Source organism: Chrysochloris asiatica, unplaced genomic scaffold, assembly GCF_000296735.1.
Source record: "Chrysochloris asiatica unplaced genomic scaffold, ChrAsi1.0 scaffold00161, whole genome shotgun sequence".
NCBI lineage: Eukaryota > Metazoa > Chordata > Mammalia > Afrosoricida > Chrysochloridae > Chrysochloris > Chrysochloris asiatica.
The window spans coordinates 4,062,312-4,082,542 of NW_006408679.1; the positions used below are offsets into that span (position 1 = coordinate 4,062,312).

A 20,231-nucleotide genomic window follows, 5' to 3' on the forward strand; every position below is an offset into this window, starting at 1 on the left:
CAGTTTTGGCATCCTTGAGAGACCCAGAACATGTGCCTTTGAGTTTGGTGAGCAAAAAGAATTTTGAAGGGAGATGATCAAGACTGTAGGGTGGATGGTTAATGGTTTCCCAATGAAATTCTTATAGATTAGTCCTTACTACCCTCAATGAATGGAGCCCTGGTGTGCCACTGTGCACTGGACTGCAAAGTCAGTTTGAACCATAAGGTCAGCGGTTCAAGCTCACCAGCTGCTCCTCGGAAACTCTATATACGGTCGCTGTGAGTCGGAACCAACTCAATGGCACATAACAACAGACCTTAATGAATGATCAGGTATATTACTGTGGTGGGGCAAGTTTCCTCAGTACAGCTTTCCTGGTCTTTTTCTGACCAATGCAGTTTTCAATTTTAAAACTTCATCCACCATAATCATCTTAAGTTCTTTGAGAAAATCTGTGAGGCCCCTTTGGGGACCCCAAAAAACAGCCACCATAACCTCTAAGCAGAGCTCTCTGCCTTGAATTTAACTGGCCCTGCGAATTCCTTTGGAAGCTACTGTTTTAATTGGACCTTTTTTTTTTTTTTTTTTTTATTGGACCAGTAGAATAAGCACTGGACCGCAAAGGTGGTCATTGGAAACCGAATACAGGGTTGCTGTGAGTTGGAACCGACTCAAGGGCATTTAACTACTACTAGCAAAACTAAGACAAGTGAATTACTGGGAGAACTTGTCTGCAGGCATGTACTGATCAAGATACATGCTTGAAGCTGTTGTCTTTGAAGAAAACCCATGCATATATGAACTGTAAACTGTTCATTGTAGTTACCTTTGGTTATGATATCTCAGATGATTCAGAATTCATTTCTTGTTTCAAATGATTGATACTTACTGTGTTTTCCTTTATTCACCAAACATTTATTGAGCTATTGTAAAGGCGAATTGTGTGTGTGTGTGTTTAATGATAATTTATTAGTTGTACAATTAAAATTGATATTTATATTATAGGAAGAAAATCAGAATTTAGGAATGTCTTCATTAAATTTTTAATGACTTGGTTATTAAAGTGTTGTGTGCAGTTACTTTAAAAATGCATTCATCTTCTGCTTATTTTTTTCTTCTCATAAAAGTATAAAATATAATGAGGCACTAGTGTAAATGTGCTGAAGCATCCAGTCTGAATGATCCTAATAACAGAAATATTCCCGCCTTAATAAAGCTATCATCTCTAAAGGTAGCTTGTCTTTATGTGAGAGGATAGGTGTTAGTTGAATGCTCTATATACTTTGTATTTGAATCAGAAACAAGCTGCCCGTGTTCAGTTGTGAAAGGACTAGCTTTTTAAGGATTTCACCATAATGCTTTTCTTTTGAATTTCAGGCAACTGCAAGAGCAGCAACGACAAAAGGATCTGGAGCGAGAAAGACTGGAGAGAGAGAGAATGGAGAGGGAGAGGTTGGAAAGAGAGAGGTTAGAAAGAGAAAGGCTGGAGAGGGAGCGACTAGAGCAAGAGCAGCTGGAGAGAGAGAGGCAAGAACGCCTGGAATGGGAGAGGCAAGAACGAGAGAGACTTGAACGGGAAAGACAAGAAAGAGAGCCACAAGAACAGTTAGAAAGGGAACAGTTGGAATGGGAGAGAGAGCGAAGAATATCAAATGCTGGTAAGAAATTTACACACTTATTTTATGTTCTTGATATATCTGAACTTGGAAGATGTTTTATGTAGTCTTTTTAGATGCTTGAGATCCAGTGATACAGTTTGAAATTATGAAAAATAAGCAGCAATTATTATTTTAGCCTTTTCTTTTTATTTTCCTCTATTTTTATTACTTGGAGATACAGAGATGGTTCTTGGGAATTTTTGTTCTGGCATTATAATTCTTCTAACTCCCTGTATAAAGTGTCTATAAAGTGTAAGTGTGTTTTTATGGGTAATTTTTTTAAAAACTGTAACAAAGTTGGAATATATACCTCTCATGAAATAACTTAACTCTTCTCAAATACCGTAATCTTATATTGCCACTCCACAAGAAATTTGCTTGATAATATTCTGAAGCTTATGAAGTAGAAATTAAAACATTGGGTGATAAATGTCTTTTCTAAAGCTGAAGAGTTACTTAAATGTGAATATTTTCAATGTGAAGATTACTATATCTAATGGAATTTATTCAAAGACTTAAGAGTTATGGTGTAGCTAAAAGTTCTGGGTATTTTAGCGGTCTTTAAAGTGATCATTTATTATACGATTTAAGGATTATTTTTTATTCCATGCAGCCTTTATCAAAAGTCTCAATATATGTAGATTAAAAATTAGTCTTTTTGTTGTTGTAGTGCATTCATTTGTTTTTAACTGCTTAGCTGTTTCCTGGGATTATGGCCTACAAAGTAAAACTTGTTTTGTAAATAAACTTTGAATAAGAATTCTTAGCTTTTTATAATAAATGTTAGTTTTGTTATTTGTTGCTTTGCAAAAAAACATCCTATATTTAATTTGTAGTTCTAGTCATGTAATTTGAGTGTCCTTTTAGTGGACTAAGTAATGAAAATTAAGTTCTATAAACCATTTTCTCATATAATATAATCAATTTAATTAATCCATTTACTAAATAAATAAGATCACTTCTGTATCTCAGAATGAATTTAGACATTGGAAGATGCTCAGATAAAAATAATTTTGCACTTGTGCTTATTCTCTGGTACTAACTGTAGTCTGCATTTATACATTTTGTCTGAATGCTGGTTTTGTGGCTTCACTAGCTCCCTTTTTCTCTCTCCTTTTTTATCCTGTCTTTTGCTGCTGCTTTCCACCTTCTGTCCAGCTCCATCTTCAGACAGCTCCCTGTATAATGCTCCACTTCCTGAGTATTCCAGTTGCCAGCCTCCTTCAGCACCTCCTCCATCATACGCTAAAGTCATCTCTGCTCCAGTGTCAGATGCCACTCCTGAGTACGCTGTAGTGACCGCTTTGCCACCTACTTCCACACCCCCTACACCACCACTTCGACACTCAGCGACACGTTTTGCAACATCTTTAGGTTCAGCCTTCCACCCTGTTCTTCCCCATTATGCTACAGTTCCTCGTCCTCTGAACAAAAATTCTAGGCCTTCTTCTCCTGTGAACACACCCTCTTCTCAACCTCCAACTGCGAAGCCCTGTGCCTGGTCTGCTTCCAATTTTTCACCCCTCCCTCCATCTCCTCCAGTAATGATTAGCAGTCCCCCAGGCAAAGCTACTGGTCCAAGGCCTGTCCTACCTGTTTGTGTTTCTTCTCCTGTGCCCCAAATGCCTCTATCACCAACAGCATCCAATGGCCTGCTTGACTCTATAACATATCCAGTGTCTCCACCGCCTACCTCAGGGCCAGCAGTGCCGCCACCGCCGCCGCCGCCGCCGCCACCACCACCGCCGCCTCCACTGCCTTCCCTTGCATCACTCTCACACTGTGGATCTCAAGCGTCTCCTCCTCCAAGCACCCCTATTGCCTCAACTCCCTCATCCAAGCCTAGTGTTCTCCCTTCTCCCTCTGCAGCTGCCCCTGCCTCTGTTGAGACTCCTCTAAACTCTGTGCTGGGAGACTCCTCTGCTTCTGAGCCAGGCTTGCAGGCAGCCTCTCAGCCGGCCGAGACTCCAGCCCAACAGGGTAAGGTTTTCGTTATTGTTACTAACAACTAAAACCAAAACCAAACCCAAACCCATTGTCGTGGAGTCACTTCCAACTCATAGCAACCAAATGCAGGGGTTTGAGACTGTAGGTCTCTGTGGGAGAAGACAGTCTCATACTTCTGAGGAGTGACTGGTGGGTTTGAATAGCAGTCCAACTCCCTAACCCACAGTGTCACCAAGGCACCTTGCTTCTAATAGCTAGTCATTTGAAAATATAATATTTATCAACAGCTTTAATGGTCTAAAAGAATGGATAAGACGGTTTTGATAATTGAACATCTTTGTTCTGTAGTGCCACATATATCTATGTTGTGGTTTTTTTTTGTTTGTTTTTTTTTTTTTTATTAAAAAAAAAAATTGAAGTAGAAAATAATTTTTTCCCCTGTTGGTTTAATTGCAGTTGGAGGATCAGCATGAAAAATTGCCATATCAAACTAGATTTTGATGTCTTCTTAAAGTTGTTTTGCAGTCCATAATATATTTAATTTCCACTAGCAATACTTGAGTAGTTGAACCTACTGTATAATAAATGTGTGATCTAACTTGTTTTCCTTTAATTCCTGGGTAACATATATATAATGCCCAATTGTTGTTGTTAGGTGCCATCGAGTCGGTACTGACTCATAGTGACCTTATTCGCAGAACGAAACACTGCCTGATCCTGGGCCAACCTCACTACTGTATAGATCATCTTATGGTCTCATCTGGAGTAATTGATATACAGCTCCATTCTTTTTTTTTTTCTGTTCTATTTTGGCTTACCCCATATTGAATTTTTCATATTGGACCACAGGGAGGGTACCACCCTAAGTCCTGTGTAAGCAGCTTGACTTTCTAGGAGTTTTAAAGTAGTTGGTAGGCTTGGTATGTTCCACAAAGGGTTCCACAGTGAAAAGTAGTAAGAAATAGTGTACTAAAGAGATAGTTGAGAGAGGATGTTGTTGTTGTTGTGTGCTGTGGAGTCGGTTCTGACTCATAGCGATCCTATACAGGGTTTCCAAGGCTATAAATCTTTACGGGAGCAGAAAGCCTCATCTTTCTTCTACGGAACAGCTTGTAGTTTCGAACTGCTGACCCTGAGGTTCCCAGCCTGATTCAGAATTAAGCTACCAGAGCTCCTTTGAAAGAGGATAGCATCCTCCTAAATTACCATTTCTCCATCCCCCACCCCATACACACCTTTCTTTCAGGGTAACAGTGAAGGGGGAGTATAGTAGTGTAAGTATGGACTATTTCTAAGTAGAGAAGGACCTCATTTTGTAAGTAAATAGTTTACTTGTTTTTGAAAAGTAGGGTTTAGGGAGGGTTACAGGAAGGATTCCAACAACAAATTTGCATTAACAAGCAAACAGTGTGATAGCTTAGATTTCAACATGTCTCTTTAAAAAAACAAAACAACACTGAGTTCCTAGGATAAAATAGTAAAGTTTGTTATTGCTGTGTATTTATTTTTTGTTATTCTTATAATGAATTTGTTTAAAAGTTGAGTCAAGACTCCAGTATGTGGCAGTTAGTGTCATGAATATTGTAAGAGACACAGTCAACCTGGCAGGGTCAGAAAAATCTACCTGCCTTGTCCTTAGACTCTTAGACTCCTTGGAGATTGTTGTTGTTGTTATGTGCCGTGGAGTCGGTTCCGACTCATAGCGACCCTGTACAGGGTTTCCGAGGCTGTAAATCTTTACGGGAGCAGAAAGCCTCATCTTTCTCCCGCAGAACAGCTGGTAGTTTCGAACTGCTGACCTTGTGGTTCGCAGCCCGATTCGTAACCACTACGCTACCAGACCCCATTATTCTGTAGTCTTCTTTCAGCAAGTGATGTCTTCAACTTGTACAACTGCTCAAAGTTAGTTTTAAAAATTTGAAATCCAACATGCAAATAGCATTTTATTTGTCCTAAAATGCCCCTTTGAAGCCAAAAGGAAGGGAGAACTCACTAGTTCCGGTTTTCTGACATTAAATATGATTTTATAAGATTGAAACATTTCTCTTAGTATCTCATCTTCTAAACTTAAAAAAAAAAAAAAAAGGTGTATCTGAGTTGTTTCTAAATTTAACTTTATGTCTGTAGATCCCTTGCCTTAATATATAGTTTTTAAACCCTGGCTGCACGTTACATTTAAATGAGAAATATCTTTAAAATACTTAAGCCTGGGCCTATCCCGTTTAGTGTTCTAAATCTAGCCACTTTGGCTATCTGTAAGAAACTAAATATATGTCTTTACGATTGTAGAATTTATTGTCTCATAACTTAAAGTTTATATGAATTCTTGGTTCTGTTGTTTCAAATAGTACTTACTGACATCATATGCACTAGTTTGATTTTTTTCAGAGATGTTTACCTCCCTTCCCAATTTTATAATCATTTACTTTATTTACCAAATCTCCATGAACAAAAAATCTTAGATGATTTGTTGCATACTTGTATTAAGTAAAACCCTAACATTGAAGTAGCTGTAGAGGATAAGTTTGGCTTCACCTTTGAGTACCTTTTAAAATATTGATCTAGACTTTAAGCATTATAATAAAATAGTATTTATTAATATTTAGTATTTGACTCAGCTTCATTTATGATGACATTCTTATATCCCTTTCTACATAAAATAATACCACTTAGCTCTATTGTTGATGGTCTCATTTAACCTTTTTTCTCTCAGGCATTGTCTTGGGACCACCTGCCCCTCCACCCCCTCCACCACTCCCACCAGGTCCTGTTCAGGTTTCAGCAATGCTCCCTCCTCCCCCAGGGCCCCCTCCACCTCCTCCACTACCATCCTCTGGGCCGCCACCCCCACCCCCTCCACCCCCTTTTCCTAATCAAATACCCCCTCCACCTCCACCACCTCCTGCCCCTCCTCTCCCTGCTTCCGGATTTTTTGTGGGATCCATGTCAGAAGACAATCGCCCTTTAACTGGACTTGCAGCTGCTATTGCTGGAGCAAAACTTAGGAAAGTGTCACGGGTAAATACATTTCTAAATTCCTGCACTGCTAATGTATGTCTTATTCTTTCTAAACCTTTAAAATCATAGGTTTATTAGACTCTTTTTTTTTTTTTTTTTTTATGAATCCTGTTACTAACTTTACTGATATTTTAAAAAATTAAAATAACTATATTTGCTCTGTTTTTCTTTGTATGTTTCTTTCTACAGAGACATGCACACACACTTTTACCCTAAATTATATTTAAGTAAGTTAGAGACATCATGGCCTTGCTCCCCTAAATATTTTTACAGTGTAATCATCAAAACCAAAAATTTTAGCACTGATACAATACTGTAATCTATAGACCTCATGCAAATTTCACCAGTATATGTCTTTTATGGTGTTTTCCCCTAGTCTAAGGTTACCCATTACATTCAGTTGTCACATTTCTTTAATGTATTCCTCAATCATTATTTTATGATACTTACATCTTTGAAAACTGTAAGACAATTATTTTCTAGATCATCTGTCAGTTTGGGTTTATCTGATGTTTCATGAAGACTAGATTTAAGTTACGTTTGGAGAGAGGGACAAAAATACCACTTAACGAGTACATAATTCCATCCCATTATGTTGCTCTTGATAGCACTCAGATTGATAATATAAAATTTAATGCTGTACACACTCATTTTGTTCTTAAACAGGCTACAACAATATATATATTTATCAACAGCAATGCTGATGTGTCTTTCTGTTTTAAATGTAGAATGTTAGTATGCATACAGTTGTCTTGCATGGAAGCTTATTAAGTATCTGTATTCTCATTAAGATGGAGGATGCTTCTTTCTCAAGTGGAGGGAATACTATTGGTGTGAATTCTGCCTCATCTAAAACAGAAGCAGGTCGTGGAAATGGACCCCTTCCTCTAGGGGGGAGTGGTTTAATGGAAGAAATGAGTGCCCTGCTGGCCAGGAGGTAAGTGAAAAATTTCTTTGTAGAGGACATGTTTAGGATTGAGAGGGAGTTTCTTTGTTTTGTTTTGTTTTGTTTTTTTGTTTTATTTCAAACATAATTTAACTAGATGTATACAATAAGCATGGATTCCTGGTGTGGCGCTGTGGGCTAATGCGTCAGACTGCAAAGTCGTTTGAACTACAAGATCGGTGGTTCAAGCTCACAAGCTGCTCCTTGGAAACTCTATATAGGGTCTCTATGGGTCAGAATCGACTCGACAGCTCTTAACAACAACAACAAATACAATAAGCACTGTACTGCAAACCACAAGGTCTGTGGCTTGAGCCCACCAGCCACTCTGTGGAAGAAAGATGAAACTTTCTGCTCCCATGAAGATTTTAAGCCTCAGAAACCCTTTACAGGGTCGCTATGAGTCAGAATTGAACCAACAGCACTTAACCTCAAGTTCTTCCCTCTTGGAGAAAAGAGTAGTTAAATATTAAGAATTAGATGGGTTTTTTTTTCTTCTTCTTTTTCTTAAATTTTATTTGCCTTGTTTCTAGGAGAAGAATTGCTGAAAAGGGATCAACAATAGAAACAGAACAAAAAGAGGACAAAAATGTAAGTTAAAAAGATAAAGTGCCACACTTTAAAATGTAAAATTGAAGCACAGCTTATTCAGGAAGTTGTGTGACAGATTAGTTTAAATGCAGCTAATGTAAATGTATAGTTGCTATTTTTTAATTCTTCATATATTAGAAATGATTTGTTTTTAGTGGTATGTACAAACTTTTAATGATATTCCTAATAGAATGAGTTGAATGTGTGAAGTTGTAGAGGCAGCATTGAACTTCAGATTTTAGATCTGAACTCTCCCTAAATCTGACATGAAATGAGGGTATGTCGTTTTCCTCATTTTTTTCTTCTTTTAGGATCTCAGATTTTTAAAATTTTTTTATTTTTTATTTTTTTTTTAGGATCCCAGATTTTTGTACATTTAAAATGAGGAAATAAGATAAAATCAACTGTTTTTGATTGCTCCTTCTAGGAGTCCTATGTTTAATAGATGCACCTCATGAGAGTATAACTTCCATGCCCTCAGGTGAACTGGGGAAATTTTTTTTTTTGTCTTTCCTAGGTTTGGTGTCTAACAAATACAGTAATTGTTTTCCCTATTACATTTGCCCCTACTGATAGCGTTCTTCAAACATATCCCTTTATACTGGCCTCATGGCATTGACTTAATGAGAGCATATGAAGAAAGGAACTGGAGGAAGTACAGAGTGAAAGAAGAAAAGTGGAATAAAAGGGGGGGAATGTAAAGTAACACAAAGAGAATATTGGAAATGGGAATATAAAGCATGAACTGTTTATATCTATTTATGTAGGAACTGGTTTCTCTTAGATATAATATTAATATTTATTTATGTGTATTTAGGAAGATTCAGAGCCTGCAACTTCTAAGGCCTCTACAAGTACACCTGGTAAGTTAAGAGAAATATTTTTATATTTGCAAGCATTCATTAAATATTAATGCCCCTCCCATTAAAATGTCCCTGCTTCCCCATGTTCAGATGAAGTCATTGCTATTTTAGTTAGAAAGTTCTCCATTTTTACTGTAGAAAATGTTGCCTTATTTTTCTGCTCTTTGCAACCCCAGAAGCAACTGTTACCTGTTTCCTAGTATTGTGTCATCTATTGAAATCCAGTTTTTATTTCTGCTGACATTTTCAAATTATAATTTTTACACATTCTGTTTTAAAATATCATTATTGATTTGAGGTTATTCTCTGAAATATTAAATAATGCACTGTTAGGTGCCTTCTAGTGCGTTCCTACTCAGAAACCCTATGGCTAACACAGCATAAAACTGTCCAGGTCTGCACCATCTTTACAATTGTTGCTTTGGTTGAGCCCATTGTTGCTGACACTGAATCAATTGATCTTCCTCATTTTTACCTACCCTCCACTTTACCAAACATGATAGATATCCTTCTCCAGAGACTGGTTACTCCTAACAACATGGCCAAAGTATGAGAGACAAAGTCTTTCCATCCTCGCTTCTAACGAGCATCTTGGTATACTTCTTCCAAGATAGATTTGTTTTTCTTTTGGCAGTCCATGGTACCTTCAGTATTCTTTGCCAGCACCATAATGTAAATGCATCAGTTCTTCTATGGTGTTCTTATTCATTGTCCAACTCTGACATGCATTGAAAATACCATGGCTTGGATCAGGCGCATCTTAGTCCTCAAACTGACATTTTTATCTTTAAGACTTTAAAAAGGTCTTTTGCAATAGATATGCCTAATGCAATATGCCCTTTGGTTTCTTGACTTCCATTCCCATGAGTGTTTATTGTATATCCAAGCAAAATGAAGTCTTTGACAACTTCAGTCTTTTCTCCATTTATTATGATGTTGTTTATTGATTCCGTTGTGAGGATTTTTGTTTTTTTACATTAGGGTACAATCCATACTGAAGGCTCTAGTCTTTGATCTTTATCAGTGAGTGTTTTAAGTCCTTTTTATTTCTAGCAAGCAAAACTATGTTATCTGTTTATCACAGGTTGTTGAATGCGTCTTTTCCCGTTCCTAATGCCATATTCTGCTTCATATAATCAAACTTTATGGAAAATTTGCTCAGCATGTAGTTTGAATAGCCTGGTGAAAGAATACAACCCTGACACACACCTTTCCTGATTTTAAACAATTCAGGGTCCCCTTATTCTGTTCTAATGACTGCCTTTTGGTCTATATACAGGTTCTTTATGAGCAGAAGTAAGTGTTCTGGAATACCCATTCTTTGTTCATAGTTATGATCCACACAGTCAAATGCATTTACATAGTCAGTAAAGAACAAGTGAAAATCTTTCTGGTATTAACTGCTTTCAGCCAAGATCTGTCTGGTGTCAGCTGTGATAATCTTAGTTCCACGTCTTCTTCTGAATTTGGCTTGAATTTCTGGCAGCTCCCTGTCATTGTACTGGTGCAATTTAATTATCTTAAGTAAAATATTACTTGCATGTGATATTAATGATATTGTTCTCTGATTTCTGTATTCCATTGCGTCAGCTTTCTTTGAAATAGACACAAATATCAGATTTGTGGGAGAAAAAAAAGTCATGGTAACAGAAGTAGATTACCAGGACTTTTGTCCACAAATCTGCTATGAGAGCATGAACCAACAACTTTTGGGTTACTAATTGGTTGCAAGATGCTTATGCCACACAGGCTTCTATTAAAAGTTTAGAGTCAATTTGAATTTAATGTAATTGGATTCTAAATCCCTAGAATTGGTGGTTTGAGAAGCAAGAAAGTGTACTAGTAGGGTTTGGTGATACTGATTTTTTTTTTAACTATTTGATTTTTCTCCAAGAAGATTGTTTGGATTTAGACATGTATACATCCTTAATAATTTAAATCAATATAGTTTGAATTATTCCATTCTAATTAGAGTCATCTTCCTTGACTTTGTTGTTGTTGTTGTTAAATGTTGTTAAGTGCCGTTGTATTGGTTCCGACTCAGCATTTCCCAGACTGTTCATCTTTGTGGGAGCAAAAAGCGCCCTATTCTCTCACAGAGCCACTGGTAGGCTCAAACTGCCAACCTTGTGGTTTACAGTTGAGTACTTATCATATAGAGCCACTGCACCCCCCTTGACCTTATCCTGTCGTTATTAAAGGAACATCTTACCATCTGATTTACAGAATTATAGTGTTTCACCAACCTGAGATTTTTGTAGGAAAACGTATCACACTTGCTTATCAATTCTTCTCATCCTAAAGTCTGAAATTTAACAATTTTTAATCCTTACAGATTTTAGTTGAAGTTTAGATTTTCCATTTTCATTTTGTTTCTATTATTGTGTAAGCATGTATGGTGGCATTTATTCATTTTGTAGTAACTCTGTCCTTTATTTTTAAAGAGCCAACAAGAAAACCTTGGGAAAGAACAAACACAATGAATGGCAGCAAGTCACCTGTTATCTCCAGGTATCAATTGTTTCCTAAGTTTTGTCTTTTTATGTAATAGAAAATTAATATATTTTTATCATAAACTGTAGACTTTGAAATCGTGAAGAGGAGTAAATAAAACACCCATAATTCTACTATAGTTGGATAACAAAAGAGTCCCATTATATATTTAAAAATTATTTTTTTTTACTCTGGCTAAATATACATTACAAAATATTTGAACCATTTTTGCATACACAACTCAGTGTCATTAATTACAGCCACTGTGTTATGTATGCCACCCTCACCACTATCTATATGCAAACTTTCATCTTCCTTTAAAACATGCCTCTTATTTTCCCCTCTCTGCTCCTGTGATATTTACTGTGACTGTCTGATGAGTTATGCTGTCTTCTTATTAGTCAGTTTGTTGGGAATTTTAACATCATTATTTCTCCCGATTTTTCTTGATTAATTCACAACTACAGAAAAGATAAGGAACAATACAGTATACACCCTTTGCTTTTATTCAGCATCTCGTACCATTTAACTAAAATTTGCTTTCTCTCGCTATATACACTTATATCTTTATGTATTTATGTGCATGCATACAGACACTCACACAAGGATGAGTTAAAAAGTGTCATTATAAAGTTATTTATTAAACAAAACTGTCAAAATATGTCAAAAAGTTGTTTCTTGGCATGTTCATCTAGGTATGTACACTTCTGAAGGTGATGTTTCCATCTCTCTAACCCTTCCCTGGAGAATTCTGTGCTGCTTTGATTTGCCATGTCAAAATGGTAGTTTTGGGCATCCTCAAGGGCTTAAATTATGTTCTTTGAGTTTGGGGAACAAAAAGAAGCATCAAGGAGCAATATCAGGGATATAGGGTGGATGGGATAAGGTTTTCTAATGAAATTCCCTTGAAAACTCCGCAGGTACATTGTCATGATGGAAAACATTCCTCACACAATTTTCCTGGTCTTCTCACCAGTACAGTTTTTGGTTTTCTTAAGACTTCTTCCTAATAAGCCTCCTTGGTCATCCTGTGTCCTTCAAGAAAACCTATTACCATTATTACCCCTTTGTAATCCCAAAAAGCAGTCATTATAACCTTCTGAGCTGATCTCTCTGCTTTGAATTTAATTGGCCCAGCATAAGCCACTATAATTGGACCATTTTTTGAAGGCACCATAACAAGTCTACGAAAAATATATCACTAAGGAACTTGTATCCACTGAACAAAATAACATGTTTAAACACATTTTGTTTGGAATAAACCCATATATGTCTGAATTGGAACCTAAGTACTTGGGAGTTATCCTAATTAACCAAGGCATTCTCCAATGTAAGCACACTGCCATTACCACTCTCAAGAAATTTAACATTGAATAATAATAATTAATAAAATATGAGAGTCATGGTGTAGTACTGTGGGTTAATGCTCTAGACTGCAAAGTTGTTCTGGACCTAAAGATTGGTGGTTCAAGCTCATTAGATGTTCCGTGGAAACCCTATAAAAGGTCCCTATAGGTTGGAACTGACTCGACAGCACTTAAAAACAACAAAAAAATATATATATTCAGTAATATTCTAGTATGGTATACATTAGGTAAAATCTGTTGCAGAAGACCTATTTATAGAGCAAAAATTTCAGTTTGAGGACCAAGGTGTGCCAGACCCAAGCCATGGTATTTTCAGTTGCTTCATAGTCTGTGAAAGTTTGATAACGAATAAGGAAGATTGTAGAAGTGGTGATGCATTTGACTTATGGTGTTGGAGAATATTGAAATTATCATGGGTTGCCAGAAGAACAAACAAATCTATGTTGGAAGAAGTACAGCCACAACACTGCTTTGAAGCAAGGAGAGGGAAACTTCATCTCTTGTACTTTGGACTTACAGTCAGGCAGGATCAGTTCCTGGTAAATGACATTTTGCATGGTGAAATGGAGGGACAGCAAAAAAAGGGGGGAAGACCCCTAGTGAGCTGGACTGACTCAATGACAACAACAGTGGGCTCCAGTATAGCAGTTGTGAGGATGGCTCAGGAATGGGCAGTGTTGCTCTGCTGTGCCATAGGTCACTGTGGGTCTGAACTGATGGTTAATGCACTAGACTGCAATGTCGGCTTGAACCGTAAGGTCAGCGATTCAAGCTCACCAGCAGCTCCTTGGAAACCCTATACAAGGTTGCTGTGGGTCAGAGCCAACTTGATGGCACTTAACAACAACAATAATAATACCACAGGAGAAAGATGAGACTTTCTGCTCTCATGAAGATGTAAAGCCTCAGAAACCCTACAGTGTTAATATGAGTTGGAACCGACTCAGTGGCACTTAACAACAGCAATATATATTCAGATTTCCCCAGTCCATCTCAGTAACATCCTTCATATCTGTTTTTTAAATATAATTTTTGAAAGAATGGTACACTGGAGAAAGTCAGACAAAACTAAATATTTGAATTTCGTCAGATTTATTTCTGTATCTCAGTTGAATCTTCTAAATATAATAAAATTAGAAAAGATACTGCTCAGAAACAAGACCAGTTAACATGAGCTTCTCTGTACATGGGTCTGTGGACATAGCCAGGCAAATTCAGCTTTCCCTAGCTAAGCATGCTATGTGATGTGGTGGCTCCATTTACATCACAGAGCTTGAAAATTAATGAAATGTATTCTTAGTTTATGAAACAGTTTAAAAGAACTCATCTTTCCCCAGAGGAAGGAAATGTATTTAAAGAGTAAAACAGTTTTTGACTTTTCTTAACTGTTAGAAAGCACATAAGAAAAAAAATATAAGGATAACCGTCATATCATCACAGATCTGTTTATTAACCTGCAACTAAACCTGGATTAGGTTTTGTTAGGAAAGAATTGGTGAAGCCACAGAGAAACTAGGCCTTCTTGAATGTATAGACACTGTTTTCTGAGAGAATAAAAGATGAATATTTGATTTTAAGAAGAAAATAGAGGACTTGCTAATGGTAGTCACATTTTTACAGTAGAATTGAAAAATTGTGCATTTGTACTTCTTATGTACCTAATTGAGATGGCCTTCTAATACATTGTGAAGCCTGATTAATGAAGTACCTATCAGGGACTAGAATTGTGCCATTGGTCCTTTGAAAATGGTCATTGTGATGGGGAACACTTTATTTGTCCAGTCTCTACTACTCTTCCTTCATTCCTACCCTATCAATAGGAAGTCCATTGTGAACTTTTTTAAATATAACCCTCAACTGATGGCAAAGGTTTATCTTAGAAAGAACCTGAAAGAAGTTTTCCAAATAAAATATGCTTCTTGATAAGGTCTTTTAGTGCAGGAAAAAGGTATTCTTGGAAAGATTTTTCAGCCTTCTAAATGAAATTCAGTAAAGGTTTTAGAAAGGTTTGCATTTTGAAAATACATTTTATGTAACCTAATCTAACCGTGTTTCTTATTATACAGTGTTGTTAAGTACTATCAAGTCAGTTCCAATTCATAACAACCTAGTATAGGGTTTCCAAGGAGCCATTGGTGAATTTGAACCGCTAACCTTTTGGTAGTAGTCTAGTGCTTATCTTACAGCACCACTTCGCCGGTAGTTCTAACTGTGTTAGATGTTTTTTCTTCTTTTCTCAAAGTAGAAATTTTCCAGATTGCTTTCTGATTACTCATATACCTTTAAATAGATTTGATCCAGCCATTAATATGTGTACCACTGATCTATCAGTCATTGAAAAGAGCCTTACCCCATTAATAAAACAAACATCTCCCATGTTCCTTATGAACGGAGGTATGTTGTTGTTGTTGTTATGTGCCGTGGAGTCGGTTCTGACTCACAGCGTTCAGGGTTTCCGAGGCTGTGAATCTTTATGGGAACAGAAAGCCTTATCTTTCTCCCGTGGAACAGCTGGTAGTTTCAAACTGCTGACCTTGGGGTTCGCAGCCCAATTCGTAACCACTACGCTACTAGAGCTCCTTTATGAACGGTAGAGGTATACGATCCATTTATTTTATGCTTTTATTGTGTGCCTCTTTTTTTGTGCTGAGTAGAAGTGTCTATTTCTATCCTGAATATCCATGTCAAAGTTACCTTTCGTAATCAGATACAAGAGATATACTACATTATACAATATTAATTACATGAAAAGATCAGAATAAAAGCAAGAATATTATCTTTAAACATGGTTTATACTTTGCTTACAATGTAACATGTTTCTTAGTTTACAAAGTCATCCTATAGTTTTTAAGAACTTATATGTGGATCTTGTATCCAGGCTGGAAAAAAGTTCTATTCATGTCTCCTGAGAAGAGTTGATTTTGTAAACTTCAAACTGCAATAATTTTAATTAGTGCTTTTTAATTTTGCTTTGTAACTTCATATTCAGTTTATTAGAAATGTCTTTTACTGTGTTTAGTAGTTGTTGAATCTTTATCATAGGTAGATTTTACTTATCTACTTGCCTACATCCTATAAAAATAGCCAATGCATAATAATTTTTAAATTTAAATTTCATAAACAGTATTCTCACATAACTAGATATTAGTCTCAAAATACCTTTTTTTATTTTAATTTTTGAAAAAAAAAAAGATTGTTTTAAGTTGAATGGATTCCTTTAATTCTTTCGTTTGCTATGACTAAAAACCTATAAAACAGTAACATAAGTATTTTTTAAAATTCTATTGTATACTCCTTTAAATGGTTTTTCCCCTTCATAGACGGGATTCTCCAAGGAAAAATCAGATTGTTTTTGACAACAGGTCCTATGATTCATTACACAGGTATCATCCTGCTGTGACTTTGTGATTTGAGACTTTTAAATAACATGTTGAGGATAGGGCTGAGCTTTTTCTACATGGATTAGTAATCACCACAAGGGAGATATGTAGGAAAACTGTATCTTTCATTTGTAGTTTTATTTAGAAGCCTTTAAAAAACAACATCGTAGTAATTTAACTTTAATTTGAAAAATTTAACAACACCCATTTTCTTGCCATCGCTTTAAGGTTTGATTGTTGTTGTTGTTGTTGTTGTTGTTGTTGTGGTTATGTGCCGTGGAGTCGGTTCCGACTCATAGCGACCCTGTACAGGGTTTCTGAGGCTGTAAATCTTTATGGGAACAGAAAGTGTCGTCTTTCTCCCGCAGAACAGCTGGTAGTTTTGGACTACTGACCTTGAGGTTCACAGCCCAATTTGAAACTACTATGCTACCAGAGCTCCTTTTAAGGTTTAATTAGGATAATATAAATGATAAACACATCACAAATACTAGAATGGCAACCTAACCCACTGTCAATGAGTCTATTTGGACTGATTGATAGTGACCCTGTAGGACTGAGCCGAACTGCTCCATAGGGTTTCCCAGGCTGTAGAGCTTTACAGAGGCAGACTGTGTCATCTGTCTCCTACGGAGCAGCTGTCCAACCTTGCAGTCAGTGACCCAGTGCTTAACCTACTGTGCCACTAGGAACTTAAGGCTAGACCGTAGCTTTAGCATTTTTTAAAACTTTCCTTTATGATTATAATTATGAGACCAGACTTCTAAAACACATGGTGGAAGATCCTGTACTGTTACAGGCTTTCTTGATACTTTATAATACATTGAGTATCTTTAACAGTCTAACATCCAGAATCTGAACCAGCAGATTATTTGTTTTCTAGGATGAACCCTATTATACCAAATTTAAGACAAAATTAAAATCTTAAGATGTGACTCATATAATTCTTTCTTAATGAAAAAGTGGCAATTTTTTAAATACTTAAGCTATTTTTAGAATTTGGTAGGATAGGACTTAGCTATTATAGCACATTTATTTTATTGGAAGGTAACTAGAAGCAACACTTATTATAAAGTAACGGAAAACCTCTGAGAAACCCTCATATTTTGCCATTAGATGTATCTATTTTTTATTACCATGTCTACTGGGAGCATGAACTAAATAAATAGTATGTGAAGGGGGGCGCCCAAGTCAGTCATTAGAGAGTTTTATAAGCAGACTATTAGCTGCATTCTTCTTTGCCAAATTTATTTTCATGCCATTGATGATGAAAACATTTGATAAGTTAATTTTGTTAGCGACTTAAAATGTCCATAAAATGTTTCATTGTAGTAGTGAAAGAGCTTTTCCTGCTTTAGTAGAGAGGGTTTCATTGTTCTGACCATAGGGCTGATTTAGGTAATTTGCTATGATGTAGAGTCAAATCACACTGAGAGTCTGTGTAGTAACTCTGCTTAGTATCTTCCTGCTTTCACACTTTCACACACTGTGCCCCTGGGATAATGTTACTGATAAACCTTAAAAAAAAGTGGTGATTACTTTTTTCCTTCAGTATGAAAAGTTCCCCCCTTTAGCTAATTATCATGGTGGTGGTGGTGATGGATTGCATGTTAGCATGAATTAAAGTTTTTTTAAATTGCATGTTTCCACAATTTTTTAGTATGTAACAGTAACTTTTGTTTGGTAAATAGGATATAGTTATAGTATTATTCAGTGCCATCAAGTTGGTTCTGACTGATAGCGACCCTGCATAGGGTTTCTAAGGAGCTACTGATGAGTTTGAACAGCTGACCTTGTGGTTCAAACCAACCTTGTAGTCCAGTGCTTTAGCTCACAGCGCCACACCTGGACTCCACATTGATAGTGTAATGCCAGATTTAAGTAAGCAGATTCCCATTGCTCACTTGAATTTGTGTAAAAGGTAGTTATTATATAACTTGGAGGAAAGAAATAATACTTGTACTCCTTAAATGTGATATATAAAAACAAGACTAATTAGTAATTCTTTAATTTTGGAAAGAGAATAGATAGCAAAGGTATTTGAAATCCAGCGTGTCGCTCTTCAAAAATATTTCTAGACCCGACTACACAGAGCAGCATGGCTTATACAGTGTGGATCTCACTAGATCTTTTTTGACTATAGCGTTGAGTAGTCTCAGCAAAGGAAAGCTGTGTCTTCATCAGAGAATAGGCAGTGTGTCAGATAGATGCTTTTAGTTCCACAGTGCCTAGCGCAATGCTTACTCAATGGTTTCTGAAAGTTATTATTTACCTTATTCATAGCGTACAAGAAGATAATTAATAAAGAAAAATTGATTGGCCTGCTTCATAACAACGTTTTTAAGCATTAATACTCATGTTTTTATAATAAAGTAAATTAACTCAGTATTTCATCTCCTCAAATAACTCCTATGGTTTTGAAGTATGTTTTATAAGAAATATGAAATTATAATTGCAACAAGAAGTTATTGCACCTTTGAGTCCTGGTTCACATTTCTAGTATTGTTTGCAAAATTGAAAATATATGCTTTGACTAATGGTTTCAACTTGCATTGATTTCTGGACCTTAAAGAGTGGCCTCTAAGCTATACTGTATGCTTACCTAGAAAATAGGAAATTACATGATTAAAACCTAGCTGTTTTTTTCCATTGAGGATTTTATTGTCAGTACTGGTAAGGGAATCATAACTAATTTATTTAGTATTGAAACTTTTGTTTAAAATTTATGTCTATAATCTGTGAGATTTATTACCTTAGGTAAAATTTTTAATAGCATTAAACTTAACTGTCAAGAGTCCAGTCCTAATTGACAGCCTGCTGCTGCCCAGCATTTCCTTTTTTAACATAGTAAGTTTATGAAAGTAGTAGCCGATGAGAGTAATTTTGTCATCCCCATAACATCTCCATAAACTTCATAGGGATTAGATTTTCAGTGGAATCTGAATATACTTCTAACCTAACAATCATTTTTCCAAAGTTCTTGTTTATTTTTGTGCTTGAAATGGAACACAGAAACTGTTTCCGAAAATGTTTCATTTTCCCTTTTTCCCAAACTGAGACATAAGATTTGTAAACTTATTAATTATAGAGCAAAATATTCAAGTCTTTATGTCTTCCCTTCTATTGGTTGGTCAGATGCTTAGTAGCTATGTAAAATTTCAAAAGAATGAAAAAAAACAAGAAAGGTGTGTTATATAGTTGTTCCAACTGGTCTTTTCATCTTCATCTTGGCCCACATGTCAGACACTGGTCACCTGCCTGTCTGACACCCAGGGAGCATGTTGTCTCCTTCCCTGAAGAAATCTCATCATCTTGTCACTTTTTTCTATTTTCTTTATAAATGTAACCGGAAATAGTGAGAAAAAATATTTTCTACTTTATATTCTAATTGGTCCTACAATTTTGACAATGAACTTTTTAACAGAATGTGTTTTCTTTAACAAATGTGTTTGAATATGGTCATTAAGTACCCAAAGTGTCATTTACCTGTTCTGGAAATTTCATTGTACAGACCAAAGTCTGCACCCTCATCACAGCCCAGTGCCAATGGAGTCCAGACAGAGGGACTAGACTACGACAGACTGAAGCAGGTATGTGTTCAGTGGCAGCTTTTAAAGACATCTCTTCTGTATATATTTGACTTGGCTGTACTCAAAAAGAACATAAAGTTTAAATATTTTTATACAAATTAAGCAAGGACATTAGTTCTGTGTTATTTTTGCCATGAATTCATATTTCCAACATTGATGGAGCATGGGAGAATTATTGTTTCAGGCTGTAGTATGAAAATTTAACTCCAGTGTCTGGTAAAAAACAAAAACAGTGGGCTTCCCGCTCTTCATTTAATCCAACTGGCAAACATAAACCAAAAATGGTTTTGGTAAGAATGTTACGGAATAGCCCCCCCTCCCCCCCCCCCCCAAAAAAAAAAAAAAAAAAAACTGAGACTCGGTGGAAATGCACGCTCGAATTGGTAAACACACGCA

At 36.3% G+C, this 20,231-nt stretch overlaps 1 protein-coding gene across 1 annotated transcript in view; it reads left to right on the forward strand.

The window, feature by feature from the left end:
- The window catches only part of LOC102825417 (protein enabled homolog), a 198,639-nt gene that overhangs the window by 173,610 nt on the left and 4,798 nt on the right, over window positions 1–20,231 (forward strand). Inside the window, exons 6-14 of the mRNA XM_006871160.1 lie at window positions 1,360–1,640; window positions 3,510–3,620; window positions 6,301–6,605; window positions 7,397–7,542; window positions 8,085–8,142; window positions 8,960–9,005; window positions 11,450–11,516; window positions 16,186–16,248; window positions 19,757–19,835. Coding sequence (XP_006871222.1) covers window positions 1,360–1,640; window positions 3,510–3,620; window positions 6,301–6,605; window positions 7,397–7,542; window positions 8,085–8,142; window positions 8,960–9,005; window positions 11,450–11,516; window positions 16,186–16,248; window positions 19,757–19,835 — 1,156 coding nt within the window. The remainder of the gene's footprint in view (window positions 1–1,359; window positions 1,641–3,509; window positions 3,621–6,300; window positions 6,606–7,396; window positions 7,543–8,084; window positions 8,143–8,959; window positions 9,006–11,449; window positions 11,517–16,185; window positions 16,249–19,756; window positions 19,836–20,231) is intronic.